The 27,000-nt window shown below is 41.9% G+C and overlaps 1 protein-coding gene across 3 annotated transcripts in view; it reads left to right on the top strand.

Moving 5' to 3' along the window:
* Positions 1-27,000, top strand: part of MNAT1 (MNAT1 component of CDK activating kinase) — a 142,021-nt gene that overhangs the window by 89,907 nt on the left and 25,114 nt on the right. For all 3 annotated transcript variants that reach the window (XM_020813209.3, XM_020813210.3, XM_078383792.1), the window contains exon 7: positions 12,887-13,008. In XM_020813209.3, the coding sequence (XP_020668868.3) occupies positions 12,887-13,008 (122 nt within the window). The remainder of the gene's footprint in view (positions 1-12,886; positions 13,009-27,000) is intronic.

Here is a 27,000-nt window from a genome sequence, read left to right as displayed (position 1 = left end):
GAGGTCTAGAACAGTCAGTAATTTAAAAACATAGCAAGTACTGTCTATGCGTGCCTGTTTTAAAGTAGGCTTCCAAGAAGGTTAAAAATATAAAATAAAATATTAATAAAGAGCCTAGTGCAACTTAAAGACTAACAAGTGTTATTTAGGGACTTCAGCCCATTTAATCACATGCAAGAATACAAGTGGTTGGTCTTAAGTAATTCGTTGTTGTTGTTGTTGTTGTTGTTGTTGTTGTTGTTGTTGTTGTTGTTGTTGTTGTTGTTGTTGTTGTTGTTCAATGCTGCCCTCCTGAAAAGTTGCCAGGTATTTCTTAACAGAATATTTACAGTTTGTGCCACTCTTTTTTGGAGAACTAAGTTTAGAAGAATAATGGTTTTATTAAAATGGCTTGATAAGGGGCTTAAAAAAACAGTGGCTCAATTCCTGTTGCACAGTCATGCAGAGGCTGTAACTTTTGAAAGCGAATCATCGTAAGATTAAAAAAAGGTTGCAGACATACAGAGTTGTGTGATGTCTTGTGCAACCAACAGAGAATGCCAACAATAAGTTTTTAACTTACAGCAGTTCAGACGTAAAAGTTACACCATTGTGTAACAGGATTTTATGTACAGATGGGCATAAACTGCTGGTTTGGCCATTTATGACAGTTCGTTTATTGGCTTAACAGATGTTCAGCGCTTTCCAGCCCTGCCTCCTCCCGCAGGCATTCACTCAGAGGCAGTGGCCCAGCTGGGACAGTAGCTCTGAGTGGGCGCCTGCTGGAGGAGGCAGGACTGGGAAGCACTGAAACCTGTTCGGTCCCGAAACCACTGAACCAGTGGTTCATGCCTATCTCTAGATGTTAATCTATGAAACACTGTGAAGGATCAGCTTTTTCTCCTCCTGCTTCTATAGTACTGGGGCTCACCGTCATCAAATGAAGCTGCAATTAGTAATAGGGTCAGGAGTGAAAAAGATAATACTTGAAGACAGGTTGCTTATTTGATTTTTTGAAACTCACTGCCATAAATATAATAGCTGTTTTTGGAACATCAGGAGCTGCCTGATATCGAGGCAGAAAATCTCAGAACTTGGGCAGGTTACATTTTTGGACCGTAGCATCCAGAATACCCCAGCCAGCATCCCTGGCCATGTTGGCTGGGACATGATGGAGGTTGTAGTTCAGAAATGTAACATTTCCAAACTCTGTTCCATCTGGCCCAGTAGCATTGACACTAGCTGGCAGCAGTTCTCCATCACTTCATAGAAGAGCTTTTGCCAGTTCTGTTAGGCAGGGATTGAACCTGCGACTTGATACACTTGTGGTTAAGCCTGTGTACCCTGCAACTGAGCTTCAGCCCTTTCTCAGAATAACTGATGCAATTTAAGAAAGGACAGATCTATGGCAGAAAATCTGCCAAAGGGGATTTAGAATGAAAGTTAAAAGGACTCTTTGTACACGATGTATTATAGATTGCCTTTGATCCTGACTACCATTAATGGAAGGGCAGAGGTTCCTTGGGGCGGGGAAGGGAAGCAGATTGGGTGATATTTCTCAATTTCTCCCCGGGCATGCTCCAGATGGCCCCAGTCTTTTGGAATAGATTTATAGAGGGTAGCAATGGAAGGGGAAGTGGCCAATAACAACAACAACAATTTTAAAAATCTTCTCTGTCCTTCCAGAAATGGAGGAATCCCCTTGTTCTGCTCACGATCCATGCCATTGTATTTAAATCCAGATGTGGCTGGAGTTCCCCAACACCAATTCCAATATGTTATTCCATCAGTAAAGCTGGTGGTGAAGGATTCTGAGAGCTGTAGTCCAATAACATCTGAGAATCTGTGACTTGGAAAATACTGAGGTATCGGATCTGTGCTTTGATAGGTCTTTTAGGTGCTGTTCCTGTCATTTTGGATACTTTTGTTGTTTAGTCGTTAAGTCGTGTCCGACTCTTCGCAACCCCATGGACCAGAGCATGCCAGGCCTTCCTATCTTCCACTGCCTCCTGTAGTTCTGTCAATTTCATGTTGGTTGCTTCGATGACACTCTCCAACCATCTCATCCTCTGTCGTCCCTTCTCCTCTTGCCTTCACACTCTCCCAGCATCAAGGTCTTTTCCAGGGAGTCTTCTCGTCTCATGAGATGGCCAAAGTATTGGAACCTCAGCTTCAGGATCTATACTGAATACTATTAAAAAAATTGTTAGGATATCCTGTCACTTTATTTCTTGACTGCCTTGGAAACAAACATGGCAATGCCAGAAATACATCGATGAGTCAATATTTATACTCTGCCTTTTGGGATACGTAAAAGAACTAACAGTGTAATTATTAATTAAAAAAGAAAGAATATAATTTTGACAACAGATGTTAACTGTCATCAGAAAAGAGAGCAGAAGATTGATAAGGATGTTTCCAGGCAGATACTCCTGAAGGAAATTTCCAGAAATTTGGGGCCACCCTGGAGAAGGCTTCTTTCTCCCACCTGCACTTCTTTGACTTCTAAAAAAAGCATCAGGCCTTATGCCCAGCTCTTGAGCATCCAGAAGCTAGCGCTGTTGGAAACCAAATCCTGGACTCCAGTGATGAGAGAGTAAATTTCCTTTCTGCTGGTCCTGGTGGGCTGCAACTCCCATCACACTAGGCTGGCATAACAAGTGGTGAGGAATTAAAAAAAAATTGTCGGGAAGGATATTCTTCACCTATGTCTGATTTGGACAGACTATGGTTGGATTCAGTTATTGAAATCCTTACATTCTTGTGAAAAGAGAAGCGGTTTATTGCTAAAGTTCATTTTTCTTCCTAACAGTTCCACTGTATTATCTTTATTTAATTAAAGCCATGTTGTAGTAGTGCTATGAAATGGAATTTAAGGAAAACAGAACCTGGACTCCCGGTTCTTACAGGGCCAGTTTCTTTAAGGTAAAAGGAGTTGCTCCTTTCCAATGGCGAATAACCGTAGGGGAGTTTAGTGGGGAAATTAATCAGTAAACACTGGAATGTGCTCCAGCAAATGTGCCTGATTGGCATAGACATGTGTGGCAGCAACTGGGGGTTGGGGGGGGGGAGAAGAAGGCCCTTCTGTTTGGGTTGCTATTTCCAAAAAGGCTTAAGGCTTCAGAGGTGCGTTCGTCTTTAAACGGATCTGTGCTAATTGCTTCAAAGCAGTATGCTCGTTAGCAGAGAGAACTTCCTTTAAAGTTTTATAGAGTAAGCTTAGTGTTATGAGATTAAAAAATAACGGTACAGTACTACCAAGTGTTGTATAAAAATAAAGCGGTACGTGAAAAATGGAACAGAAACCCTTTTCCTGATCTAGAAGGGGTCAAATGGGACAGCCCATCAACTCGCCCTTCCTTTGAGCACAGGAGTCCCTGTGGAGAGAAAGTCATGTGGCTGTTGACCTAACCTTAAGCAGACCCTTATTCACCCAGCCAGCAAAAGAACTGCAGGGTGTGATTAGCTGGTTGATTGATCTGCGCCCCATATCTTATAGATAGTCAGAAGTTTAACTGAGTATTATCAGATGACATTTCTTTGGCTCTGCTCCGCTGTTCTTAAATGTTTTGTTAATCTGAAAGGGCAGTTTATCCAGCAATGCAAGACACTGGAAAATACATGAAATGAATACGATTGTACTGTGTGTCATGGTACAGAAAATATCAGTGTCACACTGTACTGTAATGCAACAACTGGAAATTCTTAGATGGGCATGAAGTATGACAATACTTTTAGGAGTCCGTAGATGTGAGCTAAGCAAGTTGATAGAGTGCTGAGAGGCACCATTTGTAACGTACTCAGAGCAAACTTTAGAAGTCCATAAATAACATTCAAGTATTTCAGCTGCAAGATTTCATATATAAAGCTTTAAATCATCTGCTGTGAAGTAACGTCCTGTGTCTGTGAAGATTTAAAGCAACTCAGCTAGCTGTTGTGTTGCATAAATTTAAGTATAATACATACCTTTGGTAAATCTAGTATTTAGAATTCACTTGTTTGTTTATTAGTTTGCAACTTACCCAATGGTTATAAACTTGTACACTAATTAAAATACAACAATAAAGTAAAATTCTTTAATAACTTCATCTTTCAATTCAGAATGCCTGGGTCCAGATCCTGTTAAGTATTTCTGTACTGCAAATATCTGTTTCGGTCATTGCAGTAGGTCGTAGTGTGGCATAAGCAACCACACAAGAGGAATGTCCAGGCAATGTGTGTGCCTCCACCTCCTTGCACAGTTGCCTAGGGATCTGTTGGGGGTTGTGCTCACAAAAAGTGCAGCTGCTTACTGTATGTAGCCTTGCCCAATAGAATAACTCTTTGAGCAAAAGCCTTTAGGAAACTGCTCTTCCTTGGAGGCCGAGAAAGTGCATTTCCTTACATTGTTGGAGGTGGTAAGCACCATGCCATAATAGGATCCTATTCTTTGTCTTTTTATTCAGTAAGATGTTTGAGAGAGTTTTACATCAGTTTTTTCACAGATCTTTGTAAAAAAAAGTGTAAAATTTGGTCACTGTTGTTATTCCCCTATGGCAAAACAGAAAGTTGAAGATCCATCCATCCATCCATCCATCCTCCCTCCCTCCCTCCCTACTCTGGGCAGCTAGCAAATCATAATAACACAATACATATAACCTCAGTAACAACCAAATAGTCAATAAACATGAAACGTATAACATTAAAAAAATTAAATAAAATAACTGGTAAGCAAAAAAGTTCAAAATTACTCCTGGCCTGATGTTACAGACACAGTTGCTGTAGCTATGACAGTTCCAATGCCAGCTAGAGGCATGGTGTCTTCAATCTGTGCCCTTAAAGTAGACTCAGTTACCTGTCTCCCTCTCTGTAAACCAAAAAGATTCCACTTGGGCACAGACCAGATTCAGGCTGGAGCCCAATTCCCCATACATTGTGTGATTGCTGGGAAATAGATCAAACTCGACAAGCAGTTCACAATGTGATCTTTTCCCACTTGTGATCATATCCTTGCATCTTTTCCTCTCTCTGTTTTGTCCTCACAGTCCCGTTAGTGGATCATGCCAAGAGACGGTGGCTGCCCTAAGGTGGTCTCCATAAATGATAGAGGATTAGAACCCAGGTCTCTCTAATTCTGGTTCAGCACTGATTTGAGTTCTGCCAGGTCCTCTTGGCATAAGAGATTCTAATGGAATGCTTCCAGGTCTCATTTAGCAGTTTAACTGAAGGTGAAGTCTCATTAAACTGCTTACTGGTTCATGATATGCTTTATTAAAATTGGAAGCTTTGCATCATCATCATCATCATCATCATCATCATTTCAAATGTAAAGACCCCGACTGATCAACATTATGCTGACTTCTCAGGAGTACCTTAAAATGTACAAAGCCATTTGCATTGAGTGCTGACAAGTTTTCCTTTATGGAAATGTTATGTGGGATCATCAGAGAAAGGAGAGCTTTCCTATACTCTTTTGACTAGCAAATGTTTGTCGTTCCTAATCCGCCATTCTTTTTCATGACAGATAGCTGAAAACAAAATAAGGATAATGCTATTGCTCCAGGGGTAGGTGGGTCAAAATCCATATAAGTAGTGGTTGCAGAATTTGTAGTGAAGATGAAGAGGTTGTCAAGATTTCCAGTGGATTACAGTGATGATTTCCAGTTATTTCAATGTGGTCTCCTCTCCTCATCCAGTATCACTGAGGTTCGGGATATTTCCATCAGCAGTGAGACCCATTTGTCAATTTTACAACAAAAGTTAGTTTGTAGACTACCTGATATATATGGCGATTTATGGACTGTCAAATGCTCTCTGGACAATATTTTACGGGGAAATTCTCTCATAAGTACAGAGCCTTTGGCACACCTCCCAGTCCTCATACCTTGCAATAACTAAGCATAAGTATGTGTCACTGAAGTAATTGCACATTCTTTGCTTATTTACCCTGCCTCCATTTCTTCACTATTGTCCTATTGTCCTACTTCTGCAAAAGCCACGCTGTGACCTCCTTGAGGCAGGCGTGTGTGTTCTCCAGCCATGTACAGTATATGGCGTGGTTTTGAGGGAATCGGGGAATCATAAGCGTTCATTATTATATAATTCTAATCGTTATGCAGTGGAAAGACATCCACTTAATGGCCCAGCTTTTTTGGAGAAAGGTTTCTATATCCATCTTCCATCCTTTTACATGTACTGAATAATCATATCCATGGCATGATCCTAAGACTTCAAAAAAGAAACAAACAATATGTCAAACGTTATTTGCATCTAAATAGGGACATATTCTCAAACCCAATTAATGGAACCTATTTAGCAGAGAATGAAATTAACACGGTGGCTGCAGGGATGGATTTCAAGGAAGGTGACGCCATTCTCTGTTGCTACCTTATAACGTGTTTAAAAATCACTCTGCTGTGAGTTGGAACAAATCAAACAACTGCATGAGAAAACTTTGTGGTTAAAGTGTCCCGCTCTGTGCAAAAAATCATTTTCGTCTCATCCAGCATAGCTCTTCTGATGTGCAATTGCCTGCAAATTTCGTGTGTTCCTCTTGTTGTTGTTGTTGTTGTTGTTGTTGTTGTTGTTGTTGTTGTTGTTGTTGTTGTTGTTGTTGTTGTTGTTGTGTGCTGTCACGTCACCTCCAACTTATGGTAACCCTATGAATCAGTGATCTTCAGTATGTCCTGTCCTCAACCACCCTGCTCAGTTGTTGTAAACACAACCCTGTGGCTTCCTTTAGGGCAGTGGTGTCGAACTGTGGCCCTCCAGATGTTCTTGGACTTCAACTCCCAGAAGCCTTCACCACCACCTCTGCTGGCCAGGATTTCTGGGATTTGAAGGCCAAGAACATCTGGAGGGCCACAGTTCGACACCACTGCTTTAGGGAATCAGATCATCTCGTATTTGGTCCTCCTCTTTCCCTGCTGCCCTCTACTTTTCCCAGCATCATTCTCTTTTTCAGAGAATCCTGGCTCATGATGTCCCCAAAGTAAGATATCAACATTTTTGCCTCCAGAGATAGTTCAGGCTTGATTTAATCTGGGATTCACTTGTTTCTTTTTCTGGCAGTCCAGGATATCAGTAAAGTTCTCATCCATTAATTTGGGTAAATAAAATCTTAAGTCCTATCGCACCACTTCATCATAGTTTTGAGGGTTCTTGAAGGCTGTTATCGGTGCAGCGCAAGCAATGGCAGGCCTTGTGGGGAGATTTCAGGTGCAACCGGTGGCTAATATTTGCTTGGCGTAGTATGTTTCCTCTAGAATAGGCCCATGGAATCAGTGGATGCTACCAGGAGGTTGACTCACTAAATTCCTATGGATTCAGTGAGCCTATTCTTGTTGCAGTTTACTAGATTACTACACAACAACTGTGAACAGAACACATGGTGTGGAATGTAGCTGCCATCTGCCTTGGTGGAAGGAGAAGCCACATGAATGAAATGAAGGGTTGGACGGATCATGCTATTGTTGCCAACTTGGAATTCTGAGTCCTCCTTAGTCAGGTGGGCTCCTCAAAATCTTTGTCGAAATTACGGATTTCTTTCTACAAGTAAACCTTTCAAACACCCTTTCCTCATTTTGAAACAAGATAGAAGGTATATTGATAGGCAGAACTTGGAAACTGCATAGGAACATTGGAATAATAAACGTGAATGTTAGATTGGGCTCGTCATGACAAATTTGTTAATGCCCAGTCTTAACTCAGTTATTCCATCCAATCCCCCAAATTTTGTTGCATTTCTCAACCAGTAACTGGCCATGCTGGCTTGGGTTTCTCAAAGCTGTAGACTAGCAACATCTTGTACGATCATCTTAAGAGAGTAGAGTGTCATTAGAGCATTTCCCCTCATATGTTTGATGAAGTGGACGTGTCCACAAAAGCTGACATTAAAATATAATAGTTAGTCTTTAAGGTGCCACATGTTTTTGTCTTGTTTTGTTCTGTTTGAATTTGCCTGATATAGAGTGTCTTAGTTGTTGGAACAGATCAAACAAAGGCAGATGTTCAACTAACTTGTACGTGTTTGCAAATTTCTGACAGCTATATATACGAAGACAAGTTTGTAAATATGGTTCAAATGAGACTGGAAGAAATTGAAGTATTGGTTGATGTACATGAAATAGTTGAATTTGACCCAGGCAGCAGCTTTAGTACGTTAGAACCTTGATTGCCTGGAGAAAACCCAATCCTATTTTTACCTCTTGTAGGAGTTTGACAGATAGGTTTTCTGCGGGCAATCAAAAATATCTAATGTATCCTTATGACAAAACTGGAACTAAGAGATTATGTTTCATGTTGTCAGTAAACATACATAAGTGTTCCTTACAGGGCTTATTTTGTGCCTATTTGTAATCAATGTTGCTTAAATAAACCATATCTATGGCTTGTATGTGCAGTGGTTTCTTTAGAATTAAGAGTTGTACAAGTTGGTCACTTTTGTGACTTTTAAATACAAATCGTGTTAGTGGCTAATATTTTATTTCTTTTTCAATGGGGAGGAAGAGATGATTCCTTAAACTGAGGACTTGGTTTCATGTCATAATGTTCCAGGTTAAATTGATTTCAAGGTTTAGCACAATTGAAATCAATTTAAAAATACCAGTCTGCATGACATATGGCTAAGTGATAATTTTTTTGGCCAGGAAGCCTTTTTTGTTGGAAAGCGTGTTTTTTAAAACACCAGCTAGGGGCTTGCTTATTTTAACTTGATTGTGGATACAATTTATTTTGAATCGATTTTGCATGTGTGCTCACCTGTGTTGCAATAAATTGTGTCTGTGGGGTTTGTTAAGTATTGGATGTCAGGATCACAAGTTTCTGAGCTGCAGGGCAACTTTGCAATACAATCTGTTTTATATATACAGTGTATATTTTCTGTCTGAAACACTGATCTAGTGCTGTTCCACTTTGAAAGAAAAGAAAAGAACAATGAAAACATGACGAGGGCTTGGGAAAAATCACTTTAACCCCTTCTGGCCCACCTGCACTTTCTCTCTTCCTCCAGGGAAGTTGGAGTAGTTGGAGCAGCTGGCTTTCAGTTAAGGAAAGTGGGAGAAGAAGGGCGTGTGTCTGTTGCTCTTGTTGCACCTTGGGGAAGGCAAAACCTACATTCTCAAAGGCTGAACGAAAAATAAATGAAGGGGCGGCAGTGGTGGCGGCAGCATTGGCAGTAGTGCCTCTGCCATTTCCTCCTCCTCTCCCATTCCCCTCTCCCACTGGCATCAGGCAGTTTACGACCAGATTAAAAGTTGTCCCAAGAGGGCATAGCAACCTAAAAACCACATGATTTTAAAACGAATTCAAAACCCTCTGATCTGGCTTCCGATTCCTTTTAATAGTGTGGCCAAGCCCTGAGAGAAAACCTGAGGAACCGATTGGCCGCTGGAGGTTGAGTTGCACACTGAGAAAAAGATATTTGCCCTGGAGACTCAAAGGACATTAATGGCATTTTGTATTTCAACTTGAAACATGTTTGTTTTTTTAAAGCTGTAGAAGCTTGGGGGAGGGTTAGAGGTTAAAATAATATTAAAGTGGTTCTTAATCTATCAGTTTCATCCTCCTCACACACACACCGGTGAAACCATGGGCCTGTACATCCCTCTCATCTCCTCCAGTCCATCTGTAGGAAAGTGATTGGAAGCTTTGCTTTTCAATTACAGTTGCCCCTCGACTTAGGAACTTAATTCCGTTCCGGAAGGACATTCGTAAGTCGGAAAGTTCGTAACTAGAATCAGCATTTCCCATAGGAATGCATTGAAAAACAATTAATCCGTTCTGGATTTAAACCATCAAAAGCAGAGCCTGGGAAAGTTAGTTTTGGGGGATCTAGGGAGTTGTCTGAAACCCCTAACTTCTCCAGCCCTGCCTAGAAAAGTCTTCCCAGTCTCGGTCCTTCCTCCCCACTCCCCCACGTCAGTCTCTCCTGCATTCAGTCCGCCCCCCCCCCCCAGCTCTCTGTAAAATCGGCAGGAATCAAGGAGCCCAAGGAGCTCCTCTTCCCTCCGCGGGCGAGGAGCGGCGTCCCTGTCCAGGCATCTTGCCTACCTTTGAGCTGGTCTCTTGCGATCCAAGGCGGACATGAATGCCACGCCGCCGCTGATGCTCCAGCTCCGAGGCGAGTGCAGAATCCTCCGAGCGGGTGGGCGCGCGCACGCCAGCCAGTCAGCGATCAATTAGCCGAGCGATCCAGGGAGGGAGAGGTTGGCTTTGGCAGTCGCGGGAGTTCACCAGCCAGATGGGGGAGGGTTCTGCTGCTGCTGCTGCTCCTCTTCCGCACCCTCCCTCCCTCCACCCCGATCCTCCCGGGATTCACGCCGTGCACCACCGAGCTCAGGGCAGAAGGCGGCGGGCCGAGCAGCCACAAGCGGGGGAGGGAGCTGCTTCTGCTGCTCCTCCTCCTCTGTCCCTTCCCTCCCTCCACCCCGATCCTCCCCGGGTCCCTGCTGCCGCGATTGGCGGCTTCGGAGCTCTCAAAGGGATTTCCCCCAAAATCGGAGGAAGCCCTTTGAAAGCTCCAAAGGCAGGGAGGAAGGGCAGGAAATTCGAATTTCCCGCCCTTTCTCCCTCCCTTTTGGGTTCCTAACTCGATCTGCATTCGCAAGTAGGATCTACTACTTGCGATGAGATTGGGTTCGTAACCCGAAATGTTTGCAACTAGGGCCGTTCAGAAGCTGAGGGCCCACTGTAATTGCAGCTTCCCATAGTGCCAGAACCTAGACCAGGGGTCAGGGAACTTTTTTACCTTTTACCCCATAAAAAAATTATATACGCCGACATTACCCCCTTGATTTGAAAGGAAGGATCTCGGTCACGTGCGGCCAGTTAAGCACCGCTGCCAAAGCCTCGCCGCCTGTGCCCGGGGGGCGTCCTTCACCTGCCAGTGTCACACTCAGTCCTTGGCCCCATACGGGCAGCTCCCTTTCTCCGCCAGCAGGCGGCTTCTAGGCGGCCGCCGAAGAGCAGCAGGTGGCTTGCCCGCCGGCGCCTCCCACTCTGGCATTGGCAGCTGCTTGCCAAGGTGGCCGCGTTGGGCCTTGGCATCAGGCCTCCTGCAAGACTTGCCATCGAAGCGCTACGACAGCTGCTGCATAGAGGATGAGAGGCTCCGCCAGGCCCGGCCGGTTGGTGTGGAGGAAGCCGTGCTGCCGCCTGACGGGCTCCTCCAGGAACAGGGATGGGCCTGGGGTGGCGTCCCAGTGCCAGGAGGCTGAGCCTGGCCTGAGCTGCTGTCATGGCCGTGCCCACCTGTCCTGCCGTTATCCACCTCTCCAGGCACTGGAAGGAGAGGCGCCTTGCCCTCTGCCATGGCTGGCCCCACCGCTGCCACCTTGGCTGCTGTACACCACCGACTGGGGCCTGTCACTGGCCGCCATCCACCGTGGCTCGGTTGCAGCTAGGCTGGAGAAGGGTGCGGGAAGGGGCGATCGGGCATCCGGGGACTCCCCCTCCGGGCACAGGAGGAGGAGGAGGAGGGAAGGGGGTTAGGGTTGCATCCTCATTACCGCCAAGATTTTCATTTTTACCCCATTTGGGGTAATTTACCCCTGTTCCCTGACCACTGACCTAGACAAACTTGCAGCTTATTTTCATTGTGGTTTGCTGAAACAACCCAACTTCAAACTGTAGTTGGTTTGTTTTAGTTAAACATAGGATTAAACACAGTTGATGATCCAGACAAGGTGCTAAGATGAGATTTATCTAAAATACAGACTTCTGATTTCATTTTCATATGAGGCTTAATGAGGCTAGTTTTTGTAATCTCAGACTGTGGTTTAGTTTTTAGGCTGAAAAATAGCTTGCTGCGTAGGCTTGGACAAATTATTTTTTCTTTTTCTCCCTATCTCCTATCTCATAGTATTTTCAATATTGAGATAGAAATGTTTTCCTTTATAGGATTGCTCTAAGAGTAACTTGGGATTTACATGTGAAGTGTTTTAAAAAAAGCAAAGCGTGCTGCTTATATACTGCCCCATAGCACTTAAAGCACTCTCTGGGTTATTTACAAATTAATGATGCAGGCTACACATTGCCCCCCCCCCGCAAGCTGGGTACTTATTTTACCGACCTTGGAAGGATGGAAGGCTGAGCAAACCTTGAGCCGGCTACCTGGGATTGAACCCCGGGTTGTGAGCACAGTTTTGGCTGCAGTACTTGAGCACTGCACCATGAGCCTCCTGCAAACATTACACATAAATACTAAATATTGTCTGAAATCCTGTTGCTTAGCATAAGAAAATGTGTACCTTTCAGTATGTTCCTGACCAGTAAATGAAAAATCTCTACCGTGATTCTCAGGGGAATGCACCTGTGCACCAAGCCAACATGCAACCCCCCCCCCCCCCCCGATAATTATTCTCTATTTGCCAGCAAGGAACAGACTGAAAGTTACACATTTTGTTATGCTAAGCAATAGGATTTTAGCCATTAGCATGATCAGTTTTGATTTGTTGTGACCTGAACTTGGGTCTTCTTATATAAATGTACTCAAGCTTCCACTTGCTTTAATTTTGTTACCAAACCAGGAATTAGAGAAAAGTGATTGATTGATTTTGGGAAGTGATTGATTGCAAATTGCAGTAGGGTTTCTGTGCAGAATTTGTTTGATGTTGCTTATGACCAGTGAAAGGTTTTATCTGATAAGTCTACCAGAGACATGGAAAAGCAGCTGTACTCAGTTACAATAAGTCTGATACTAGTAAATCTTATTTTCTGCCCATTCCTCTCTGAAGAATTATAGCTAACAAACTATTATTCTTGTGCTGTTCCTGAAAAAGGAAAATCAGGTTAATAGCAGGAAACAGTTCATATAATGGTTTTGACGTGATGTTTTCATCCAGCATTCTAAGGGTCAGTGCTACTTTCTTGGTACAAATCTCTTAAAATATACCATAATGTTCACCATCCTATTGTATCTTTTCAACAGGGTAAGCATATTTCATTAGCACCCATACCAAAAATTGAGGAGGTCCTCTACAAATATCAGCCATTGCATGTAGACACCTATGGGCCACCAGTTCCAGACCGGGACTTGCTGGAAAAATTAGGGTAAGTATGCCCCTCACCTCACTTCCCAAGTGTTACTGTCAGCCGTGTCAGCAAAATGATACTCCATCAGAGAACTTCACCATTTTTTATTTTTCTTCCTGAGAAGAGAGAGCTTTTCCTCCCTCTGCTCAAAAAATTAAAAAAAGAAAGAAAGAGAAGAGGGAGGCAAAAAGCAAAACAGAAAGAACTTAACAGAATCGTCAACTTCCTGCCCAAACCAATGTTTTGTTTGGGTGGTGAAATGTGATTTTTGTTTCTTCCTTCACTCTCTCTCTCCCTTTGCTTGTCTGGTCTTTTATAGATCAGTGGAGAATTCGGCTGGATCACATTAGCGTTTGCAAGGTTGCCATTGGCAGTCAAGCAGAAGTGGCTGTTCATTTTCAGTTGCACAGTATCAATTTTTTTTAAAAAAAAATGGAAATGGAAGGGCTTGACTTATCCAACATATCAGCAGTAGGCCAATAAAAATACCGGGGCTTGTTCTGAGCCATGGGAGAGGTTTGTGGTGTTGTTTCTTTTTAAAATCTTTGATCTGAAGGGAGTGATGGGTTTCCATCTGTAAGAGGAAGGGGATGTCTCTTGTCCAAGGTCCCTTTAGGTATGGGGAGCTGGCATACCCAGCTGGAAGCTCCCTTACAACCTCCTTCTGTGCACTTGACAGCCTTGTATCCCAGTGCAAGTTCCATGACCTGTGGGGACAACAAATGTTTCTCCTTACAAGACTTGGAAAACTTAAGTATCCACTGGAAAAGCTATTGGCCATTATCACTGGCAGATCTGGGCGTCACCGTAAAGTTTCCAAGCTTTAGATTCCCACAGCTTCAAAAATAGGCAGTGTTTTTATAGATTTTAATGGATTTCACTGAGTGTGAAAAAAAAACACATCTTGGAGATTAATCTTGATGCAGGTAGGTGAGCTGCAGTGGGCTCAACAGCAGAGATTGTGGTATGTGTTTATGTACAATATATGTCTGTGTAACCATGGTATATACAGTGGTGCCTCGCTTGACGAGCGCCCCGTTTAAAGACGAAACCGCTTAGTGATTAAGATTTTGTGATCAAAAAAGCAATCGCATTGCGACGTTTTAAATAGGCAAAAATAGCTTTGCGATGATCGGTAAGCTGTTTTGCTTACCGATTATCGCATAGCGATCTTTTTCCTACAGCTGATCGGCAGTTACAAAATGGCCGCCGGGTAAAAACACGGCCGCCCGCTGTGTTTAGGGACGGATTCCTCGCATTCCGGGCAGTGAAAATGGCCGCCGTATAGAGGATTTTCGCTTAGAGGTAAGTTTTAAGCCCATAGAAACACATTGAAGGGGTTTCAATGCATTCCTATGGGCTTTTAAAATTGCTTAGTGATGTTTTCGGTTAGCAGCGATTTTTGCTGCACTGATTAACATCGCTAAGCGAGGCACCACTGTATACAATTTAGATTTTAGACAGTGCCACATCCTGTGGTATAAATAGAAAATTGTGTTCTTGAAGAGGGAAGGGGCATTGTAAAAAAGCTGGAAAGAAAGATGGGGTATAATCTGAATGAATGAAAGAGTGAATGAATGAATGAAATGAAATAATCTTGTAGATAAAAGCTTTTCGTATCTTTCCATTTAGATGCACTGGTTTTAATTTGGCAGTACCATGGTTTCCATAATATGAGGAAGGTCAGAAAAATGGTTAAAGGATTATATCGTCACATCACTGTGTGGGATTAGACTAAATTTCTTGAGGGTCTTTTCGAGTTGCTTAACCAAGGAGCCCTTTCAGTTTTGGCTTTCTCATCCAGTGTCCCCCACCTCACCCCATTAGCTGGTATATCAGGTTGTCAAAGACAAATATTAATTAGCTTTCCCAACCCTGATGCAACCTTGATCTAGCACACACCACCTGTTCGTGGAGCAGCTGCTAGGGCCTCCAAAGCCTTGGGATTTGCGGTGACAAATGAACATGTGTGACAGGAAATAAGCTTCTCTTTCTATATCAGGGACCTCGTGGTTCCTGACATTTCATTTCTGAACTAGAGTTTGAGCGCTGACTTTTAGCAATCTATGTGAAACTGTCTCTTGCATGTAAAGCTTGCTACCACAGGATCTAAATTCATCAGGTGGCATTTGCTGTTCTTGCTCTTGCTTAAAAATAATGCACTTAAAAGTAAATAACAAAATGGCAACCCAGTATTAATTTACTCATCTTATTGATTGATTGAATTAAATTTCATGCGAAGCTGAGTTGATTAGTTGGTCAATTTAATAATTCTTTTGAAAAAGTGATGGTCTAAAAGCTGCCTATAGTTAATTGTGCATCTATGATGATGATGATGATGATGATGATGATTGATTGATTGATTGATTGATTGAATACCTTTAATTTGTATGCACATTTTAATGTATATATTTATTTGAATACATATTTTAGTATGGAAACTGCAGATGGTGAGCAATATCTTAACAGTGGCATTCTAGCTGGCTGGACGGCTCAGTGATTTAGGTATCTGGCTGCAGAACCAGAGGTTGGGAGTTTGATTCCTCCCCCTGTGCCTCTTGAGAGTAGAGCCACCTCATATGGCCTTGGGCAAGCTGCACAGTCCCAGGATACCCCCAGAAGAAGGGAATGATAAACCACCTCTGAATATTCCTTGCCTTGAAAACCTTGGGAAGGGTCCCCATAAGTCAGAATTAACTTGACAGTACACAGTTATTATTACCTTCTGTCACACTGAGGTGAAAAGTCACTTCTAGGATTGGCAGTGTGATAAACTAAAAATTTATTCTTTAACCTTCAAGGATAGGTGAATTGATTCATTGCCCCAAACTCCCACAATAAATTGATTGGAACATTTTATTTAGGTTGCAACCTGGTTCATTAGAATTTGTTGTTGATAATATGGTTAGGATTTGTGTGACGTATTGTACATAATGTCAAGAATTCTTATTATTAGTTACAAGGTTGGCTGGAGTTATTATCTATCAAAGGACGCATGAGTAAAAACTCACATGCTACCCATTGCGCAATCTGGTGGGTCTCTGCATTGACGGGGAGAATAGGGAATGTTTACTCCTCCAGATGTTCTGGCTTTCCAGCCCCAGAAGTGCTAGCGATCATGGATGATGGATAAGAATGTGAGGACTGTGTTCCAAAATATTTGGAGGCCACCTCCCCTGAGCTAGGGGTCTGTTCTCCCAACTTATGCCCCACCAAGTTCTCCCTTGAGGACAAATCAACCCCTTCCCCATTTTATCCTGCCAACTGTCCAGTGAGGTAAGTTCGGCTGAGAGACCTGTATCCATAAGTTTGTGCTGTTAGTTCCATGGCTGAATGGGAATGAAAAGCTGGTTTCGTAGTTTTGTACCTTAATCACTCCACCGCTTATTTAGTCATCCAAGGATCTATCTGTATAGCTGAGTCTGTGCAAATTCTGCACCTCTTGAGTTGGCTTGAGCCATTCAGCAAGAAGTTTTGCTGAGAAGGCGGCCATCCGTGTGTTGCTAAATAATATTGGAATGGCTGGCATATTTTTGAAGGGACCCATCTCATGGAATGCCCTGAAAGTAATAAACCACGTCTCAAAAATCAATAGAAAAGGTTACCAGAAGTAGATTTTCAGAAGGATGGAGGCCAGAAGTAATACACTGCTTTGGCAGCAAAACGGGGAAGTGGAGGTGGGGGAGAAATGCCTTTTCTCCCGAGAGCCAGAGAAGCTGAAGTCTGCACATTGTTTTGGGAAACTAACTAGTAAGCAATAAATTGTAGTAATCAAGTTGCAATATTATTTTAAGGACACGGTGTTTTTCTGTAGCCTAAGTGTGTTCAAAAAGAAAGGAAAAGAGCAGTTTAACAACATGCAATTAAAAAACTAATAGCTCAAAAAAAATCTGTTAATACTATTTATTTATTTATTTAGCTTATATACCACTCAGTAGTGTGATATGCACTGTCTGGATGGTTAACAACCAACATATTTAAACTACAAATGCAATAAAGCAAAAAAAGCAAGGCGTGCTTCACATATACCTTCCAATAGTGTGTAAAACATTCTCTGGGCAGTTTACAGTTTAATTATTCAGGCTACACTCCGGCAAGCTGGGTACTCAGTTTACTGATCTTGGGAGGCTGGGAGGCTGAGTGAACCTTGAGTTGGCTACCTGGGATTGAACCTGCGTCGTGAGCAGAATTTTAGCTGCAGCACTGCAGTTTAACTAGTGTGCCACATAGTTAGCAATAACGATAAATAATGAGAATAAGCATAAACAAACAATAAATGATAAAATGATCCCCGTGGCTGAGCAAATCTGACATAAGTAAACAAATTTTAGACCACAATTGGGCACCATATGACACACAATAATAAAAGGTGTCTTTAAACATTTCTGTTTTAAGTAACTTCTTGAAACTGTAAATGAAGTAAATGAAGAAGACAAAAGAATACGCCTATGAAAATGCTAGGCAGAGTAGCAACAGTATCAGTTGGGTTGCAAAGTCAAAATAAATAAAAGTCAAAATCCAGTGCAAGTGATTTGTTAGTATGGAGTTCATATCGTTCCCTTAAACTGTACTCTTTTGAACCTTCCATTCTGCACCAAATCAGTCAGAAAAGATTACATGAACCACGGCTGGATGTGATGAAGGCTGTTAGTCACACTGTCTGCTTTGTCTGTCCTTTTATGCTGGATATTTCACTGCCTGCTTGTGAGATGTATGCCAAATGGATTCTTTTAAACGGTATATTTGGAGAATTTGTTATAATCTGCTCTGAAGAGTGGCCAATAAAAAATAGGAAGAAACGAACAAATAAGAAGTGGGCAGCAAGAAGGCCCAAATCTGTCATCTTCATGAATGAATAGAGTTCTTTCATTTGTTCATGCTGAGCAGAAGAGAAGAGCCATGAAAAGTAACTATAAGTTACTGGTTGCTAATCAGCTCCAGATAACTACAGTGGGGTCTTGACTTAAGAACGACTTGAGTTAAGAACATTTTGACTTAAGAACCGCTCTCATAGGAAAATATTGACTTGACTTAAGTACTTAGATTTGAGTTAAGAACTGAAAAAAAACCACGTGAGAGGCAGGGAAAGTGCAAAATTTGAACTTTCAGTTAACTGTTGGCCAGTGAAAAGGGTGCCTGTCTGCTTCCTCACTCCTCCCAGCGTTTAGAGAGTGGATTGGGAGACAGTCTTCAGACTGCCTGGTACTGTTCTGCCTGGACTGTATTTTCCCTGCCTTCCCTGAACCTTTCTTGACCTAAGAAAAAAAGAAACAAAATATCCCCCTCCAGTGGTCGAAGGCGGAATAGCAGCTTCCCATTAGTTTCTATGGACGGAAAAGAGCAGATACGGATCAAATGGTTTTCAATGCATTCCTATGGGAAATGCAGATTTGACTTCAGAACTTTTTGACTTGAGAACCGCCTTCCAATACGAATTAAGTTCTCAAGTCAAGAACCCACTGTATTGAGTAAAGCTGCCTATCTAGACCTGTTTCCAAAGGGCATCAGGGCCTGGAATAGAACCTGCCTTGGTCACCATGTGGGATAAATTTTTCCAGGAGTTCACATGATCTTGTTGTTTCTCTTCGGCTTCTAAATGGCTTTTGCTCATAGCCTTCAGGTCAGGCTGTTCAGATTGGGTTGAAGATACTGCATTGTAGTGGTTCAACTCTTGGTGGGCTGGCCAGTCCCAAAATATGGTCCAGCAGCAATATGGTGGCCACATGAAAAGGCAGACAGGATTTGTGTGGAAGTAGGGATTTCAGGAAGTGTAGTTTGCCCAGGAAACTATCCTTGCAGAAATTTCTCATTTTTCTCAACCCCTAAAGGTGCAGGAGACCTACCTTCCTTTTCATATAGCCACCTTGCAGTGTATGGCAGGGACATTGCTGTAAAGTTCCACAAAGGTTTTTATGGGTATCATCAGTAGATGCCAGGTATAATGTGTAGGTAGTCCCTTTCTATTTTTTCCCTAAACCAGATGTTTGGGTTAAATTCCTTTGGTGCCTTTCAGCTCTGAATTATGTTGTCGCATGTCCTTAAGTTTGACAGCTGATCACCCCCAGCACACACGTTTCAGGACTGAATATACTGTATTGTATTGATCTGCTCACAAATGTAGTGTAGAACAGGAAAGCCATTTGAAGGTGACCAAGTTACCTGTGAATGAGTATACCCAACTGTGTGATTCTCATGATGTCCCATACCCAGCAGATCATCATCTCTCCTTCCTCTTGCTCAATCACAAGGTAGCTGACATGTGTAGAAAAGGATTTTCTCATATTTGGTAATTAATTATTAAGGACTACACCAACTGTTTTGACCCAGTGGTTGGGAGTTTTGGACTAGGAAGACTTACCTTCAAATCCCTGTTTAGTCAAGGCAGCTCACTTTGTTCTTTACAAATAGTGCTATAGAGTAGTGAATATTAGAATAATTATTATTAGGAGTAAGTGCGGGTGTTAGTTCCAGCTAGAGTAGATCCTTTGAATGAATGCATGGATTCAAAACTTAGTCCCACTGATTCAGCAGGTCCAGTGTAGTTGGAAAACACGACTGGATTAGATTGTTGTTATGTGCTGTCAAATTGTTTCAGATTAACGCCAGTCCTACAAGAGTTTCAAGGTATGTGAGATGTTTAAGGGCTGGTTTAGTATTGCCACCCCCCCCCCAGTGAACTGCCTTGACTAAGCAGGGATTTGAAGGTAAGTCTTCCTAGTCCAAAACTCCCAACCACTGGCTCAAAACAGTTGGTGTAGTCCTTAATAATTAATTACCAAATATGAGTCGAATATCATTCTGTTCAGGCCTCTAATGGACAGCCACATGTCGCCTTATATGCATGCTTCAAATGAGATGCAGATCAGCGACTGGCTGCAAATTTACATACACATCCCAGACTTTGTCCAGGTCCCACTACGTCGACTGATTGTGTTTCCTGAAATTGGTGGATCAGTTTGATTAGCTTGCTGGGGAGGCAATGTGTAACCTGCATAATTAACTTGTAAACCGCCCAGAGAGTGCTTGAAGCACTATGGGGCGGTATATAAGCAGCACACTTTAGTATATTCTTATCCTAGGGTGCTTATTGGTGCTGAAACCCAGTTGTGCATGACAGAAAGGTGGATCAGGACCATTGACCTCCAAGAATGATCTTATTTGCTTTTAAGGGAATATGCTTGGAGTGCCACGACCTTGGCTATGTAGTATTTTGGAACCTCTGTGGGTATTTTTATTTTAAGTAAGAATGAGGGAAGCAGATAATGCTGTCTGTCCAACTGAATTGAAACCCAGGACAGAGATTCGGGCTCGTGCAGGAAGCCTGAAACCTCACTGTTTAGAAAACTTGGAGTTTTTGGCAGAGCGTCCTTTGAGCTTTTCAAGCTGCACCCCGTAGTGCGTGGGGGTTTTGCATGGAGCACTGCTGTCAAGGTCATTAACGGAATAAGTTAGGAGTCGGCTGATTATGAAACCGAGTTTTTGACTTCCTGTCCGCCCACCTGTGGGTCTAGTGTGGGTTCTCTAGCTGTTAAAGGTCTTGGGGGAATTATAAAGTCCAAGAATATGGAAAATGTATAAAGGAACAAAAAAAAGAGAGGAAGGCTTCAGTAGACTGTGCAGTTGCTTAGATTCCAAGTTGGCTAAAGTTGTGCATGTTACCACTAAATTAACCTCAAAAGCCTGGGCTTGACAGGAGAATGTCCGTCATAATTGTTTTTGTTGGCGTTTGGCTACAGAATTAACTCATTGGTTGAACACAAGCTTGTGTGCTCTGAATTATTTCTGCAGTAATGAGTGTGTGTGGTTTTTTTCCCCCCTGCATTTCGTTTTTTTAAAATGTAATCATGGAAAAAAGAAACTTTCTGCTCTGAGCAGTTGTCAAACAAGCTTCTTTCATTGACAATCAGATGCAGGCCAATTAAAGGGGGAGTTGTTTAGTCTAGAGTAAATACTCCAGAGATTACAGGATCATTGTAGGAAATGTAATTATACCATTTTATTCTAGAATGGTCTCTGGGATGTTGTATTCTTTTGTTCTGGGGTGTGTGAGATAGTAGGGCCTACCCAGGGCTATACCAAGGTAAATGTTGTTAAAGTTATATACATGCTCTCTCTTTTTTCAGGAATGTTAAAATTTTCAGGTACAGAATGTGATGGAGCTACATAAAACTGGGTAAAAATGTGCAGTAGCTGTTGTCTTCAGAGCCTTTCCTAGGGAATCTTACAGCTCTTTGGAAATTTTGCAAGAGTTTGGGTAGATAAAGAGTTCATTGGAAGATCAATAAGAATGGATGAGTTTTCTTGAAAGGAAGCTTCAGGGGAATGTTGAACGTATCCTAAGAAGTGCCAGATTCATGAATTAAGAAAAAATATAGGGCCGCAGATTGCTTCTAAACAGAAAACAAAACAAAAAAATCCACCCATCTCCCAAATTCCAAGGTTTACATACCTTCAGGATAATAGATTTCTTTGGTAAAGTTGTATGGTATGGATTAATCTGCCAATAATCCTGCAGCCTGCTTCCAGTTGATGACTTGATCAAAGTGAAGCCTGATGTCCCTGATCATCATGTGGTCATGATCTTAGGTTTTTTTTTTTAATGTTGAGCTTTAGACCATTTTTTGCATTCTCCTCTTTCACCCTCATTAACAAGTCATTTAGTTTCTGCCATCAGAGTGGTATCACCTGCTTATCTTAGATTGTTGATATTTCTTCCGGCAGTCTGAATTCCAGCTGGGGATTCCTCCAGTCCAGCCTTCCGCATGATGTATTCTGCATATAAGTTAAATAAGCCGGGGGACAATATACAGCCTTGTCGTACTCCTTTCCCAATTTTGAACCAATCAGTTGTTCCATATCCAGTTCTAACTGTTGCTTCCTGTCCCACATATAGGTTTCTCAGGAGATAGATAAGGTGGTGAGGCACTCCCATTTCTTTAAGAACTTGCCATAGTTTGTTGTAGTCCACACAGTCAAAGGCGTAGTCATTGAAGCAGAAGTAGATGTTTTTCTGGAACTCTCTGGCTTTCTCCATAATCCAGCGCAGGTTAGCAATTTGGTCTCGAGTTCCTCTGCCTCTTCGGAATCCAGCTTGTACTTCTGGGAGTTCTCGGTCCACATACTGCTGAAGCCTACCTTGGAGGATTTTGAGCATTACCTTGCTACCATGTGAAATGAGTGCAATTGTACGGTAGTTGGAGCATTCTTTGGCACTGCCCTTCTTTGGGATTGGGATGTAGACTGATCTTTTCCAATCCTCTGGCCACCACTCATAGCATTCTACTATAACTTTGGAGACTCTGTGTTTCTCTTAATCCCCCATTTCCTCCACCCATCACTCTAAAGATAATCATAGTATTCCTTTAAACACATGAAGACCAGTTCTGGGGGGAAATATGTGACTTTTTTGTTTCTATTGTCGTGAATTGTAGAACATCAGATACAAAAGGTTGAGAAACAGCATATTAAGTTAGAAAAATTACAGATCTCTAGTCTGAGAGTGACGTACATGCAAACAGAGGTATTTGAAAATAAAAGATAGTCTTTATTGCAGGTAAAGGACACAGGAGTAAAGGAAGGAAGTGATGGGGAAGTGGAGAAAAAAGGCCACAAACTCAGACACCAACTCTTAAAAGGAAGGGGTAGGTCTTGTAACAGCCAGCTGGAATGGGATCATTTGGAGGAGAGCAAAGGATTGGCCTTTCAGCAAAGCTAGAAGAAGTGGCTTCGCGTTCTCCTCCTCGTGCTACATGTTGATGGAATGGCTGCAGAGGGAGGGGAAAGTGTCTTGAATGACACAGTATGGAGGGGTGTAATCTGAATAAATCAACAGAGGTGTTGTCTTTCCTTTTCCTGTGTAAAACCCAAGAGAAGTTTGGCCCATATTCTATAACCCCCCCCCTCGTTGCTGCATGTTTTGTTATCTCTTTTAGGATTATTGTCACATAAGGGAGCGTGGTGAATTTAATTTAAATTGAATTGATTCAAATCACAATTTTTTAAAATTAATTTTTGGGGGGCAATTTAAGTTTTAAAAAGTATTAAACACTTTAGCACAAGCTTGGTCTAAAATAGTGGAGGACAAACCACATACTGTACCTCCAAATCTTGTTGGAATATAACTTCCATTAGCCCTAGCCAGCCAAGGTCATAGTGTGGAATTCTTGGATTTGTAGTTCAACAATATAAGGCCACAGTTGCCCCCTCCACCCTAATTCTAAAACAAAGTACCGTATTTGTTCAAATGAATGGAAGGACACGGTCGTGCCAGTGGCTGGTACATAGTTACTGTATTTTTCTCTCCATAAGACGCACCTTTCCATAAGACGCACCAATTTTTTAGGAGAAGAAAACAGGAAAATATAATCTGTTTTCTTCGCTCCATAAGACGCACAGACTTTCCACCACCCCCGTTTTGTGGGGGGAAAGTGCGTCTTATGGTGCGAAAAATACGGTAACTTGTGATTATTTATTTTAGTTTATTAAAACATTTATAGCCCACCCTATATCATAGGATCTCAGGGTGGGTTATAAAGCTGTATAAAACATTTTAATAAACATGCGTTATTTAAAACAATTTCAAATCAAGCAACACAAAATTAAAATGCTCAAACATTAAAGACATTGCAAAAGGCTCTAACAAATAAGTACACACATATTGACTGCACCCATCCTGCCTCCAAGGGGAGGCTATTCTACAGTTGGCGTGCTTTGGCAAAACCAAAGCCCCCCTCTGTGTCTACACACAACTCTTCTCAATGGTGGGATACAGAAAAGGGCCTCCCCAGCTATCTTAGAATTGCTAAGAAAATGTATGCAACTATGTCAGTAGAGTAAGTGTGTAAGTTTGGATTAGATCTTATGGCATTATATTGTATGGCAGATACAATTTTTTTCTGGGCTTTCATGCAGTCTCAAGAAATATGTTATTCTGGTTTCGGCATCTAGACGGCCCCAAGTCATGTAATGTTTCTAATAATAAAATAATGACTTGAACACATGCAGAATTTACAGATTAGCCATTGTCAAGGCTAGACTAAGGCAACATGGATGTATTTTTTTGTTCCTCTGCCTAACTGGCTTTAAATGTAAAAACATAAATCCTCCATTGCTGGAGGGGAGAAGGGTTGGCGGTGTGGTTTTCATTTGCTACAATTTCCTGTGAGGCACCGTTCCAGGCAAAGCCCACCTTCACAAGACAATGCAGTTTGCATTCGCCGGAATACATCTCAACATATTTAAAACTTGTTAACCAGACTGGGGGTGTAATCATGCACTCTCAATGAAAAGTGTTTAATAAAGGGCGGTGAAGTCTGAAATGATTTTTGAATTACTTTACAGTAGAAGCACAAGTTAAATCAACCGACCTTTGCAGTCATAAATGTCACCAGTCCCTTCCCCTGAACGCATATACTTACTTACTGCTGCAAAATCAATTGTGGGGGATAAAAAAAACACACGCACCTCACAACTGGCTTGTACATTACTGAGACAGAAGAACACTATACCTCTGTAACTTGTCAGAATCAGGTTTTAGTTAATAGATATTTGTCAGTGATGTAATGGGAAATGTTTGGCAGGGAGACAGAATATAATGGACTGTGATTAATGTTTTAATAAGCACTTTTGCTCTTACTTACCATGCAAAGGTGAAATGTTTTCCTGCTTAGATTGATAGGCTTTTAACAGGTGTGTATATGTAGTGTTGTTTTTTTTTTTAAAAAAAACACACAGACACACACAATAAAGCTTAATTTTTAATTTGTTTTTGAAAATGGATCTTTATTCCTTAAAAAACCCGCAGCAATATTGATGTCTATGAAGCATACTGCCTAGAAAGAGATTTTTTTCCACTACGTAAAGTAATTGCGTTTTTCTATAAAAACCCTCAGGCAGTAAAAAGATTTATTTGAAAATAGCTGAAAGAGAGTCTTGAAATTTATGTTTGATAATAGTTGGTCAGATTTATTGTTTATTTTGGTGTGTTTATATTTTAATCACTTTGGTTGACTTTTCATTATAGAAATAGTATTTTCTTGACTTTTTCTGTATGTTTCTCTTAATTCATTTTCCAGTTAACATTTTCTTCAGTATCCATCACTCAGAGGTAACACTTGTTTAAACGCCTGCAAATATGTCTACACGTCTAAAAGTGTAACTTGTTTTTGTACCTAAGATTAAAATATTTCCGTAAAAAAAGATCAGGAGCCCAAAGGGAAAAATTTACAGTAGTACTTCAGTTTAAGAAATTAATACGTAATACAGAAATTTCGTAATCCGAAACACAGATTGCCATAGCAACGGCAGCAGCACTACAAACCTCCAGGCATGGGGAAACTTCCTTCGCAAACCAACCCTCCCCCCCCCCCGAAAAAGAACATGTAAACCGAGGCATTACTTCGAACGGATTTCCGTTAGTAAACCAGAAATTACATAAACCGAGGTGTACGTACACCAAGGTACAGTACTACTGTATATAGCTTCTGCTTGGGACTCCCATTCTCTCAGAAAATTAATTGGAACCATATAAATATTGTATAACTCATTAATATTTGGATTGGGTTGAATGTTTTATTATGGAGTTGCGTCTAAAGTAACCACTAGTTTTTTTATTATTATTATTGGAAGCCGCCCAGAGCGGTCGTCCAGACCAGATGGGTGGGATATAAATAAATAAATAAATAAATAAATAAATAAATAAATAAATAAATAAATAAATAAATAAATAAATAAATATTTCTTGTGTATCCCACAGTCCCAGGAACAGAATAATTTTTAAAACTTTTCTGTTAATTTTTTTTATTTATTTGTCTCATTTATAGGCTGCCTTTCTTCTGATTTGGGGACCCGAGGCAGCTCACACTATTAAAAGGAACAGAATTAAAAACTCAATAAAAAAAACTATAACAACACACCATGTCTTAAGGCAGAGGTCCCCAATCCCTGGTCCGTGGCCCGGTGTCGGTCCATGGTCTTCCTGAAACTGGACCACGGAGATGGATCTCTGCCCACCCGCTCCCACAGTGGGCGTGTAGCACTCGCGGGTGGATGTGTCACCTCTCCGCGAGCATGGGGGTGCACCTGCTGCCCCGCACACGGAGCCCGCACCCCCCAACCCATCCGTGGTCCCAAATAGGTTGGGGACTGCTGTCTTAAGGCAAGCAGTACAGGAAAAGGGAGAGACTGTGGAACCCACGTACTAATAAAATGTATTTAAATTCCTGCTCCCTTAAATTTAGCTCTCCTCCCTTTTTTTGTCTTTAAAGGAGCAACAGAAACCTTTGTATCCCTCACCATCTTAAGTACAGCTTCCCTCTCTCATTATATCTGTAGGGTTAAACTGAAAAGGCTATCGGTAAACTTAGGGGACAAGATGGAAGAATTCTGTTTGCATGGTATAGAAGAGGTGTGTGTGTGTGTGTGTGTGTGTGTGTGTGTGTGTGTGTGTGTGTGTGTGTGTGTGTGTGTGTGTGTGTGTGTGTGTGTGTGTGTGTGTGTGTGTGTGTGTGTGTGTGTGTGTGTGTGTGTGTCCCCCATACATGTCAGGAATACTAGCACCAGTTGACTGGATTAATGTAGCAAGTGCTTATGATCAGGGAAACTGATTTTTTTGGGGGGTGAATACCCCACTCAGGGTGCAATCAGACAGTGAGAAAGGGGCCTCTCTGATTGCACCAGAAGGGGCTGCTTTGCCTAAAGTGATCCCACCCTTAAAGTGACAGTTCCATGGGAAATTGGTCCAGCCTGGTCCCAGAAAGGTACCAAGTATTTTGCGGGACCAAAAGGGCCCAGCTTTAGCACAGATCAGTGTTGTTTGGACTGCAATTCCTTACATCGTGGGATCACCAGGAAATAGCTTACACCAGGCCATGATACAAGCAGTGCAAAATGCAAGCTATATGCCCATGTAATCATACCCTCAGTTATTTCAGTTGGCAGATATTTCCTCCATATCTGGAGTAATTCTTTAGTAAAAAGATTCTGTATTTCTTTCTCCTTTTTAAAGATTCT

This window comes from Pogona vitticeps, chromosome 1 (assembly GCF_051106095.1).
Source record: "Pogona vitticeps strain Pit_001003342236 chromosome 1, PviZW2.1, whole genome shotgun sequence".
Taxonomy (NCBI): domain Eukaryota; kingdom Metazoa; phylum Chordata; class Lepidosauria; order Squamata; family Agamidae; genus Pogona; species Pogona vitticeps.
The sequence above is the reverse complement of the archived record's forward strand: the minus strand, read 5'-3'. Positions and strand labels throughout refer to the sequence as shown.